Here is a 13,480-nt window from a genome sequence, read left to right on the forward strand (position 1 = left end):
AAAAGAATACAGAAGGAGGCTTTATGACCAAATAGTAAAAGAGAAAAATACGCATTTAACCCAGAGAGAAAAACAGAAGGCAGCAAAAAAGGTAAAAAAGGAAAAAACTAAGAAAACAGAGAGGCTCATGTCATTTTTAAAAATAATTTTAATAATTTTCTTTAATAAAAAATATATATATATATTTTATAACATTATTGGTCTATGATAAATTGGAGATTAAAATGCTAGCCCTTCAGCAAACATAACTTGAGAAGCAAATTTTAAATCATAAAATTACTATACTAATCTTATACTTATTTCATGAGTAAATAGTTTATACTTAGACTTTACTATGACTGAAAAATAGGCCTTTCTTAATATACAAGCATCCCTGTGCCCACTGAACTTCACTACAGTGCCACTGCTCTGACCAATTTACTTGCTGGTGCCTACTCCCAAGACGGTCTGAATTCTCTTTCCATTTCCCCTACCAAGCCTAGCTTTCAAGTTCAATTAAACACCCAGCCATTCACAACACATGCTCAAAGCATCAGTAAAACTGGAGTATTTTAAGAAAAAATGGTTTTGAAATAACATATTTCAACAAAAGCAATAAAATAATCATCATGGAAAATATAACTTCAGGATTTTTACTGTTTTAAAATGTACTATCCTTTTTGTTTCAAAATACATATGACTAGAGGAAACACCATAATCTTCAGTGCTTAAAATATCTAAATGTCTTAAACCAGCAATGGTAGACGAATGCCTTACACACTCTCAGGGAGGTGCCTCTGACTATCCTGCTACTTGAAACACTACACCCCATCCCCTGAACACTGTTTCCCCCTTACCTTGCCTCATTTTTCCCACAGCAAATGTTTATATTTTTTGTCCATCTCCCCTTACTAGAACATAAGCTCCATGAAAAGAAGGAATGTGATCTTTCAACACCACGCAAAAAGCAAGTGTGCAATAAATATCTGCTGAAGGACAGAATTTTTTTTCTTAATTTCATTAATCCTTCATTTAATAAGCCTTCATTTCATCTAAAATAGAAACTTTCATGATAGGAAAAAAGCTTCCCATTGAAGAAAAGGTGATTTAACTCTGCCCATCACCACCAGATGGCACTAGCTTAAAGTGCTGCCTTGGACTCAGACATAGCATGGATTTTTGAAGCTGCATTTCAAAAGCACACACCAAAAAAGAACAAAGTCAAAAGTGAAATACATTTAGACAAATTTAAGGAACTTGAACAGTTAAATCCAGAGTCACCACAAAGACAGTCTTTCCATTAAAAAGCTTTAGGTAAATATACACATACTGACAGTTTAGACTCAACAACAAAGGATCTCAAAAGGGGCATGTTGGAACTAACCTGTTTATAAGCAGAAAACCTGGCATAGTAGTCTAAATTCTTTATAGTTATATTTGTTATATGGATGCAAGTACTTGTCAATGACTTTGGAAACATCCTTATTTCTAATTATCGTAACAGTCAAGTTCAAGGTGAACGTCTATGACCTTCAATAGCAGCCTGTCCTGTTTCAAACTTGTTTCCTTATCTCTATTTTATGTTCAAATGAAGATAAGAATATCCTGATAAATGTAGTTACTGAAATTTAGGCTATAAAAGTAGGTCATGAGAAAATCCAGTACTAGTCAGCAGTTCCTTTAAACACTGAATATGTATAAAACTAGGAAATGAAAATAAACAAGATGAAATACTTTTGATACAATAATAATGCAGCATATGAAAGAATAAACATCAATCCAAAAACTTTTAGCTTTTCATTGAGAATTTACATCCTGAGGAAACCATTTGCAAATAAAAAAATCAAATAGAGAAGAAAAGATACACACACATATCCACACACCAACTGGGTATGTACATTTAAACTTCAAGTCACACACTAACTATTCCTTTTGAATTGAAATGAAGCTCTTAAGAATTAAGCACAGAATGCAAAAAAAAGAGGGGGGGCACCTGTAAAAAAACAAAAGAACATCATATATACCAACTCTGAGCTACTCAACATTTAAGACTGTTTCCACTTCATGGTATCAAAAATTGAGAATAAAGTTTCTTGACTCTCAGGTTTTATTAATATTCTGAAAAGTTTTCCCTTCTGTTTAATTCAGCAGCAATATATAAGATAGTTGCATACAAAGGTTATGACAATCTCAGGAATCACCAAGAAATGGAAATTAAGACAGTCATTTAGGTATATTACTAACAGCCAAGAAGAAAAGTACTAGCAAAACAGGTACCTGGAATCCAGAGGCCAGTGGAGTAAATAAGTAAAGAAAGACTTCCAAGGAAGAAGATCAGCAATGAATCTTGAAAGATAAGACGTGAAAGCATGGACTGGAGAGATTATCGGAAGAAGGAATCCCTTCAGTGCAAGTGGAAACGCACTCTGGGAAGAACGGGCTGGCTGGTAGGTTAACAGTGTAGGGCTAGCTTACAGAGCCCAAATGACAAGGATGAACTGAAGGCCAACCACTTGAAAAAACATAGACTTGAGAGAGGTTCACAGGAAGATGATTCAGAAGAACAATATTTGGGACCAATTATGAGGCTTATCCCACAAGCCAAGTCTGAAGTGAAAATGGTCTGGGGGAAGAGTAGTGGTAGTGCTAGTGGGAAGTAAAGAAGAACACAACAAGTAAAGACTACTAAACTAAAGGACACCTGCTAAAATGTAGAAATGACAGGAATCAAAAAAAGCACAATCCAAAGAATCAAATGGGCCCGGGCACAGCAAATTCCACTTTCGCCACTTTACTAACTGTGAAATATTAGGCAAGCAATCAAACTTTTCAAAACCTCTGTTTCTTAACCCACAAAATGGGGGTAATACTGTACAAGGTTGTGGTAAGAGTTTAAGCAGTGAGCAGAGATATTTAAAGGCATAGCAGATTATAGAAAACCAAAAAATGTTCATTACTTCCTGATCTTCTTCTACCAAAACAGTTATCTGCAGGAAATTTATGGAAATGAGTTAACATGGTTCATTCCCATTTTAAAATCAAATAATTATGGGGATTAAAAAAAAAAAAAAAAAACACAGCTAAATCAGCTCTCTGCTAAAGCACTTCATCAGCATACCCAATCACTCCTCAAACAAGGGCATTACTTTCTTTAAAGTCCATTTTTAAAAAATTTTATCAGAGTATACCTGATTAAAAACATTGTACTAAAAACAAACAACAAACATTGTACTAAGTTTCCACTGTATCAGGGAAGCCCTATATACATATGAACGTGAAAGTCACTCAGTTGTGTCCGACTCATGGTGATCTCACAGTCTATGTGGTCCATGGAATTCTATAGGCCAGCATACTGGAGTGGGTAGCTGTTCCCTTCTCCAGGGGACTGTCCCAACCTAGGAATCGAACCAGGGTCTCCTGCAGTGCAGGCAGATTCTTTACCAGCTAAGCTAACCAGGGAAGCCCATATTATGCATCAGATCAGACTAGATCAGTCACTCAGTCATGTCCAACTCTTTGTGACCCCATGAATCGCAGCATGCCAGGCCTCCCTGTCCATCACCAACTCCTGGAGTTCACCCAGACTCACGTCCATCGAGTCAGGGATGCCATCCAGCCATCTCATCCTCTGTCGTCCCCTTGTCCTCTTGCCCCCAGTCCCTCCCAGCATCAGAGTCTTTTCCAATGAGTCAACTCTTCGCATGAGGTGGCCAAAGTACTGGAGTTTCAGCTTTAGCATCATTCCTTCCAAAGAAATCCCAGGGCTGATCTCCTTCAGAATGGACTGGTTGGATCTCCTTGCAGTCTAAGGGACTCTCGAGAGTCTTCTTCAACACCACAGTTCAAAAGCATCAATTCTTTGGCGCTCGGCCTTCTTCACAGTCCAACTCTCACATCCATACATGACCACAGGAAAAACCATAGCCTTGACTAGACGGACCTTTGTTGGTAAAGTAATGTCTCTGCTTTTGAATATGCTATCTAGGTTGGTCATAACTTTCCTTCCAAGGACTAAGCATCTTTTAATTTCATGGCTGCAGTCACCATCTGCAGTGATTTTGGAGCCCAGAAAAATAAAGTCTGACACTGTTTCCACTGTTTCCCCATCTATTTCCCATGAAGTGATGGGACCAGATGCCATGATCTTCGTTTTCTGAATGTTGAGCTTTAAGCCAACTTTTTCATTCTCCACTTTCACTTTCATCAAGAGGCTTTTGAGTTCCTCTTCACATTCTGCCATATGGGTGGTTGTCATCTGCATATCTGAGGTTATTGATATTTCTCCCAGCAATCTTGATTCCAGCTTGTGTTTCTTCCAGTCCAGCGTTTCTCATGATGTACTCTGCATATAAGTTAAATAAACAGGGTGACAATATACAGCCTTGACGTACTCCTTTTCTATTTGGAACCAGTCAGTTGTTCCATGTCCAATTCTAACTGTTGCTTCCTGATCTGCATACAGATTTCTCAAGAGGCAGATCAGGTGGTCTGGTATTCCCATCTCTGTCAGAATTTTCCACAGTTTATTGTGATCCACACAGTCAAAGGCTTTGGCAGAGTCAATAAAGCAGAAATAGATGTTTTTCTGGAACTCTCTTGCTTTTTCCATGATCCAGCATACGTTGGCAATTTGATCTCTGATTCCTCTGCCTTTTCTAAAACCAGCTTGAACATCAGGAAGTTCACGGTTCACGTATTGCTGAAGCCTGGCTTGGAGAATTTTGAGCATTACTTTACTAGCATGTGAGATGAGTGTAATTGTGCGGTAGTTTGAGCATTCTTTGGCATTGCCTTTCTTTGGGATTGGAATGAAAACTGACCTTTTCCAGTCCTGTAGCCACTGCTGAGTTTTCCAAATTTGCTGGCATATTGAGTGCAGCACTTTCACAACATCATCTTTCAGGATTTGCAATAGCTCAACTGGAATTCCATCACCTCCACTAGCTTTGTTCATAGTGATGCTTTCTAAGGCCCACTTGACTTCACATTCCAGGATGTCTGGCTCTAGGTCAGTGATCACACCATCATGATCATCTGGGTCATGAAGATCTTTTTTGTACAGTTCTTCTGTGTATTCTTGCCATCTCTTCTTAATATCTTCTGCTTCTGTTAGGTCCATACCATTTCTGTCCTTTATGGAGCCCATCTTTATGCATAGCAGTGTGTATATGTCAATCCCAATCTCTTGATTTATCCCTTCCCCTACCTTCCCCCATGGTAAATCCCATAAGGTTGTTTTCTACATCTGTGACTCTATTTCCATATTGTAAATAAGTTCATTTGTAACATTTTTTTTAGATTCCACATATAAGCAATATCACATGACATTTGTCTTTCCCTGCCTGACTTCCTTCATTCAGTATGACAATCTCTAGGTTCATCCATGATGCTGCAAATGGCATTATTTCGCTCTTTTTATGAATAATATTCCATTGTATATATGTACCACATCTTTATCATTCCTTTGTCAACGGTCCATTTAAAAATGTCCATTTTTAAATCAACAGTCTTAAAACATGTAAACAATATCCATTACCTAATACCTTCTATATAGTATTTTTTAGAGGTATACTGTACAGTATTAATATCCACAAGAACACTGCCAGTTAACTAGACAGAGAACTCCACCCAGAAAAATATTAATATAATAATGAATTTCATTTAATGACTCCACATGATATATCTACTCTCAACATCATTTTTAGTTTTATTTATAACCAAATGATTCATTTCTAAAGGGCACTGTACTTGCCTAGTTACAGTCTAAATATACCAAATTATAAACTCCTTAAATATCTGGCTAAAACATCAGCTGGACCTGTGGTATCAGAATACGGCTTAGTACTGTCCAAATCAATGCAGGACACTGAAAATGTGAAAACTGGTCTATCAACTATGCTAAAATCAAAAAAGTAGTCTTATTTTCTGATATTACTACACCTAGAATAAATAAAATGTATCACTTTTTCTTTCTATAATGCATCCTGATTCAAAAAAAGCTTTATTTTCAGTACTACCTCTGACACTGCCTAGCCACTGCACTGGCAAACCTCTATCAACTCTTTACTTCTATCTTCCTATTATATTTCATCAAGTGGAAGTAACAGCTAACTTTAACTATACTCCTTCTACATACACAAACTGTTCTGGTTACTTTCTATCTCTAGGCATCTCAATAACTCTGACAAGGAGTGATTTTACAGAGATGGACACGGCCTTAGTACTGAAACTGAATGTCGTATTAGAAATAGCTCCCCACATTAAACACACTTTCTTGTGGCCATGGTTTTGCTCATTCTGTACTCTGCTTAGAATGTTCTTTTTCCCCTTCCTATTAACTCATATTCATTCTTTTTTTAATTTATTTTTTAATTGAAGGATAACTGCTTTACAGAATTTTGTTCTTTTCTGTCAAACCTCAATATGAATCAGCCATAGGTATACATATGCCCTCTCCCTCTTGAATCTCCCTCCTATCTCCTTCCCCATCCCACCCCTCTAGGTTGATACACAGCCCCTGTTTGAGTTCCCTGAGACGTACAGCAAATTCCCATTGGCTATCTATTTTACATATGGTAATGTAGGTTTCCATGTTACTCTTTCCATACGTCTCACCCTCTCCTCCCCTCTCCCCATGTGCATAGTTTGTTCTCTATGTCTGTTTCTCCATGGCTGCCCTGCAAATAAATTCTTTGGTACCATCTTTCTAGATTCCATATATATGTGTTAGTATACAATATTTATCTTTCTCTTTCTGACTTACTTCACTTTGTATAATAGGCTCTAGCAATAGCAGAATATACAAAGCAGAGGAACAGATTAGTGAGCTGGAAGATAAAATGGTGGAAATAACTGCTGAAGAGCAGAATAAAGTAAAAAGAAAAAAAAGAACTGAGGATACTCTCAGAGACCTCTAGGACAATATATTAAACTCATAACCATTCTTTAAGGCTCAACTTCCCTCATGGTCTTCTCTACTAAAGTGCCAGTGTTAACATTTTAAAATATTTGGTTTCAAGAATCAATAAAGAAATCCAAAATTTTGTACTGAAATTTCAGTTTAATAATCTGTTAAAGCCTCTGAAACTTACTAAGAACCTAGCTCAGTCCCTGGCATCTCATAGGCACTCAGTAATCACTGCCAGGAGGAGAGAACAAAAAAAGCAAGGAGGAAGAGAAAGGGGAAAGGAGTCGAGACAAGAATCAGAAAAATCCCAGCTCCCATATGTTGGAATAAATCAAGACCCTCTTGACTTCACACTCTAAGATGTCCGGCTCTAGGTGAGTGATCACACCATCATGGTTATCTGGGTCATTAAGATCTTTTTTGTATAGTCATTCTGTGTATTCTTGCCACCTATTCTTAATATCTTCTGCTTCTGATAGGTTTGTACCATTTCTGTCCTTCATTGTGCCCATCTTTGCATGAAACGTTCCCTTGGTATCTCTAGTTTTCTTGAAGAGATCTCCAGTCTTTCCCATTTTATTGTTTTCCTCTATTTCTTTGCATTGTTCACTTAGGAAGGCCTTCATGTCTCTACTTACTATTCTTTGGAACTCTGCATTCAGATGGGTACGCCATTCCTTTTCTCCTTTGCCTTTCACTTCTCTTCTTCTTTTCTCAGCTATTTGTAAGGCCTCCTCAGACTGCCATTTTGCCTTCTTGCATTTATTTTTCTTGGGGATGGTTTTGATCACCACCTACTGTACAACGTTACGAACCTCCATTCCATAGTTCTTCAGGCACTCTGTCATCTAATCCCTTGAATCTATTTGTCACTTCCACTGTATAATCATAAGGGATTTTATTTAGGTCATACCTGAATGATCCAGTGGTTTTCCCTACTTTCTTCAATTTCAATCTGAATTTGGCAATAAGGAGTTTATGATCTGAGCTACAGTCAGCTCCTGGTCTTGTTTTTGCTGACTGTATAGAGCTTATCCATATTCGACTGCAAAGAATACAATCAACTTGATCTTGACTATCTGGTATTGACTATCTGGTGATATCTATGTGTAGAGTTGTCTCTTATGTTGTTGGAAGAGGGTGTTTGCTATGACCAGTGCATTCTCTTGGCCAACAGAATAAATAACAACAATTCTATGTTCACCCTAATGTTGCATAAAATGCATCTGACAAACTGAATGCACCATCCATTTCTAATAAAAACAATAAATCAGCCAGAAATAGAATGAACTTTCTCAATCTGTTAAAAGCTTACAAAAAAAATCTATGGCTAACATCAGATGTAATGGTAAAGGACTGAATATTTTCCCTCTCTAAACACAAGACAATGATGCCCATTCTCACTGCTATTCAACATGCAGTGTAATCAAATAAGAAAATTTAATAACAACATACGGATTGGAAAGGAAGAAATGAAACCATCTTTATTCACAAATACCATGACCAGCTACAGAGAAAATCCAAAAAATATCCAAAGAATCTCAAAAAACAGCCACAATAACTTAATAGGACAGTTTAGAATGACTGGTATACAAAAACTGTACTTCTACATTCTAGCAACAAAAAACTGAACCTGAAATTTGTAAAGTATCATTTATGATAGCACTGAAAACTATAAAATAGGATGAGATGAATCTAACAAAATATGTTTTAAGATCCACATGCTTAAAATAATTTTAAAATGCTAAAAGACACTATAGAGGGCCCAAATAAATGGAAAGATATGCTGTATTCATGAACCAGAAGAGTCAACATTGTTAAGATGTCAATTCTCCCCAAATAGATTTCAAGGTTCAATGTAATCTCAATGAAGATGCTATAAGACTTTTTGTAAAATCTTACTAGCTGATTCAAAAACGTATATGGAAATGCAATGGTCTAAAAAAATAGACAAATTTTTAAAATATGAAGTTGGAAGACTAATACTGATCTGAGACTTACTATAAAGCGGTACTAACTGACAATGGCGTTATTGCTGAAAGGACAGCTGTGTAGAGCTGAAGCGAGTCAACATACAGACCTACACAGACATGGTCAACTAATTTTCAACACAGAGTCAAGGTAACTAGAATGGAAGAAGTGCAGTAACTTCAAACAGAGTTCTGGTTTAACTAGACAACTACACAGCAAGGAGGGAGGCAGCTGGAACCTCGGCTCTTACCTCACACCAGATACAAAAATTAAATTGAAATGAATACTAGCCCTAAATTCAAGTGCTAAAACTATAAAACACCCAAAAGAAAACATAAGTGAAAATTTAAATCAAACTTCAAAAATCAGATTATTGGTCAAGACATGAATACTGGAGTCAGAATACCTATATCCAAACTCCAATTTTCCAATAACTAATTATGAAACTCACTATTTTACTATCTCTATATCTCAGTTTTTTTCCTCTTTCTTGTACCTGATAGGATATCCACCTCACACGGATTATACAAGGACCATATGAGATAATGCTTAGAAAATGCCTGATACATATTAAATACTCAATAAGCATATTTGCTACTTTTTAAATTGCCATTTAGTTACTTAAAAAAACACCTATCCAAGTTTCATAGTTCAAAATTTAGTGTTCCCTATTGTGAGTCTTAGAAATGTATAAAGAATAAGAGTTCAGGTTTATTTGTCATTCAAATGCTGTCTAAAGAAATGATCAAGAATAAGGAATACAAAATTAAAGAAAAATAAGGGAATGGCAGAGAAACATATTTACTGTGCACCTTCAAGTATCCCAGGAAACAGGTGCTTTATCTGGATTATCTTTTTTATTCCTCCTAGAAGGTGTCTAGTGAGAAACATGAAACTTTTAATAAACCTTCATAAGTGGTCTTTAAATAGAAGTGCTGGCTTTCTATTCCAAATTATGGATTGGTGCCCAAAACGAAATCTCTCATTAAAAGTTTAGAGAGACTGAATTGTTGTAAGGGATATTTGTAATTATTTAACTCAGAAAGTAGAGTGTTAAGAATCACAATGAAGGATCCTCACATCATAAACCACAGAATCCTATCATCTTACTTAATATTATAATCATGACTCTGGCTACTTTTAAAATATGCATCAGAAAGCCAATAAATGAGAAGATTACAGCTGTCAATCTCTTAAGAGTTCCCAAAGTTATGAAAAATGAGAATTCTTTGGCACCTATTCCATCTCTAAAGATGTAGACGGAGGGAGAGTTTACAGCAAATAAAGTCATTCTACAAATTTCTCCTGTTATTTTCCCATACTTCCTCAAAGGCAAAAAGCAGCAGATCATAAGAGTGGTAAGGAAATAAAAGCCCCCCGACCCCTGATCCTCCACTGGAGGTAAGCTTACCTGCAGTGTTTTATTCTCTTTAAGATCCAACCCAAACACGTTGTGCCGCTTCACTTGAAAGAAGTCAGTCTCAAGGCCATCGTCGTCCTCCTCGTCATCTCTGTCCAAGAACTGCACAGGGGCTTCCCGGTCCTCCTGGGACTCTTCACTGCTAGGGACAGACTCAAGTGGAGATCCTTTTGCTCTTCTCAGTTTCTCGTCCATTTCTTCTTCATCTTCTTTCTCTTCTTCCTCTTTATCACTAATGCCACTATCCGGTCTGTAACCTGTCCCTTCTGATCTCTTCCCATCTTTCTGAAGAATAGACATTTTTTCATTGAAGTAGGCTCTAAATTCTTCCACTTCATCATTAGTCAGGGAGGGAGCCCTCTGCTCAGTTACTTTATTATCTTCACTCACTACCAGTTCCTTGCTGGGTTGCTTTTGCATTCTCTGAAGAAATCTTATCCGTGGTGCCACAGCAAGGCCAAGAGACCTTAAATATAAGCAAAGGAAGAGTTATCTCAACACACTGATGGTTGTGTTTATGAATTTATTATGAAATGGTTCCTTGGAGTTCAGATGTTTTAGAGCTTTTTTTTTTAAAAGAAAATGTCCTTCTGAGATATAACTCCATCTTGACAAGTCAGGTGATCCAAAAGATACTGAATACTTGTCACAAAATATTGGAGATGTCTGTTTTCCATTAGGTGGTTAACATGATTAACAAAATAAAGAGCATAAGACCAGAAAAAAACAACTACTAGATCTGTCTATTTCCAGTATAACTCTCTCAGCCTCAGCTTTCTCAAATATTAATACAAGACAAAAATATCTACCAGGCCTATCTCAGTTGTTGTAAATATCTGATGCACTAACTATATGAAAATACTTTGTAAAATATGTTTTTATTTATATAAAAATATAAATACTAAAGCTCAGGGGAGGCAGTGGGAGGGAGACTCAAGAGGGAGCAGATATATGTATACATACAGCTGATTCACACCATTGTACAGCAGAAACTAACACAATAATGTAAAGCATTTATACTCCAATTAAAAATAAATAATATTAAAGCTGGAAAAGACATGGCCATGAAAGAACACATGTTCTCTGCAAGGAATGAATTCAAGTATTATCATCCTCTCTTCTAAGACATTTAACATGGCATAATAACCTCTATAAAAAAAGGATATTTAAACCCGAGACCAAAAAAAGAAAAAAAAAATCTATTTTCTCCTTCTAAGATCAAGACTTACTTTATGATTAGGTCTTTCCCAGCTTCTAAGTTCCCACAGATGCATTGGAAATAAAAAGCTTTTAATAAAAAGCTAACATTACAAAATGGATCCACTGCCTTTTTCCTAAGACATGATTCACAGAAACTGATGTGTGTAGTTGTAAAACCTGGATTCAGAAACAGAACTACTGAAGTTCAAACCTGGCTCTGTCAGCTACTAGCTGTGTGATCAAGGACATAATTAAACCTCTCTATACGTCAGCTCTCTTATTTGCAAGATGGCATGACAAGAGTACTGACATAAGACTTGTAAAAATGAGTTCATAGATACAATGCATCTAAAACAGTGCCTAGCACACATGCAGCCACTTTTGAGCACTTGTCATTATTACTGTTATAGGGATACAGTTAGGATCACAAATTCAGCATCCATCAGAAATTAAAACACCAGCTTAAGCTGTACCAGGTTTCCCAGGTGGCACTAGTGGTAAAGAACTGCCTGCCAATGCAGGAGACTTAAGAGATGTGGGTTCAATCCCTGGGTCAGGAAAGTTCCCTGGAGGAGGGAAGCATTAAAGACCCGTGTCTCTCCTGTTTGTTAATATCTCAGCTATGTCAAAGAGAAAACCAGGATAGAATGTCATAAACCACAAAAAATCAGCTAATAATCTAAACCATGAATCATATTCAGAAATTTTAAAATTAGTAACTGGTAAAGAGATAAGAACAAAAGCACGTTTCCATGGCATCTGATTTGCTATCCATTACCTAAACAAAAAGTGAGTGACCTTACTTTGTTATCTTGCAAATTAAGTGGTTCTAAAATGTTGTAACTGACAAATTACCTGTTATACTGAACTTGCAATCTAACATGAAGAACAGAAAATAGCAGCTCACCCAGATACAAGCTTTTATTAGACTTAACTTAAAGGTAAAGGCACTCAAATTCCTGGAAAGCAGGCCAAATACACAGACTTTGCTGTGAAAGTACATATTTCATCCCAGATTGGATTTCAAGCTGACATTCAAAGTACGAATAACCCCAAGGGCGCTTCGCTAGGATTTTGTCACTGCTTTTCCCACAGGTAGAACCCCACTGCAAAATGGACGCTCCTGAAAAGATTAGGGGAAAAATATCCTTCAAATACTAGCCAAAACAAGACCAAGAGTTCCATTTTCGTATAACAGCAATTGCAATTACTAAAGACAGACCTTTTACCATGGTAACTGTGAGCACCTGTAAGAAACACCAAGACACAAAGAATACCCAGGCAACAAGCAGCACGGGATACCAATCTAAAAGAAGGGAAGAACCAACGAAGAGACCTGCATCCAAAACATAAAAAGAACCGTGTGTGGTAAACCAGGTCAGCTTTTTAGAAAACAAGACATCTCAAGATTTCAAAGAATGCTGGTCAACTGCTCTCCATCTCCTTTAAGACCAAACTACAGGAAACTGCCAGCCTTTTAGGAATTTATACTCACAAACAAGAAATTTCTTTCTGACTGAAATTCCTGACTGAACTGAACAGTCAACAAGTTTCCTACAGCTGATACAGTCTTTTTCTCTGCAAATCTTCAACAGATTCTTTCAAGATAACATAAAGAGGTTTAAACTAGGATTCTCAGAAGCAGGTTTCAAATGAATTCCCTCTAACTCTGAGGACTCACAATCAAAATTATAATAGGAATACTTACAAGGCATAATCAGATATAGGTAACTTGCTCACATCAAATATTTCTTTATCCTTCATCAGATACACTGAACGTATGTAGGAGACGAAACACTGTGAACAAAAAAGGGTGAGGTATATGACATAACAGTCAGAAATGGAAAATGAATTTTAACTGAGATAAAAGAAAGTAATCAAAGGAATAAATTCAACAGTAGTGAAAACTCTTAAAAATAGCTGAGTATATCTCCATTCCATAAAAACAAACAAAAAAAAAATCTACCTTTTTAGAATTGTAATCTGAGAAAAGACTATAAAAT

The 13,480-nt window shown here is 36.6% G+C and overlaps 1 protein-coding gene across 1 annotated transcript in view; it reads right to left on the reverse strand.

Annotated features, from left to right (window-relative positions):
• The window catches only part of DDX10 (DEAD-box helicase 10), a 306,488-nt gene that overhangs the window by 234,196 nt on the left and 58,812 nt on the right, over positions 1 to 13,480 (reverse strand). The window contains exons 12-13 of the mRNA XM_025266925.3: positions 13,186 to 13,274; positions 10,269 to 10,743 (exon numbers count right to left, since the gene is read on the reverse strand). Of these exons, the coding sequence (XP_025122710.2) occupies positions 10,269 to 10,743; positions 13,186 to 13,274 (564 nt within the window). The remainder of the gene's footprint in view (positions 1 to 10,268; positions 10,744 to 13,185; positions 13,275 to 13,480) is intronic.

Source organism: Bubalus bubalis, chromosome 16 (genome assembly GCF_019923935.1).
Source record: "Bubalus bubalis isolate 160015118507 breed Murrah chromosome 16, NDDB_SH_1, whole genome shotgun sequence".
Lineage (NCBI taxonomy): Eukaryota > Metazoa > Chordata > Mammalia > Artiodactyla > Bovidae > Bubalus > Bubalus bubalis.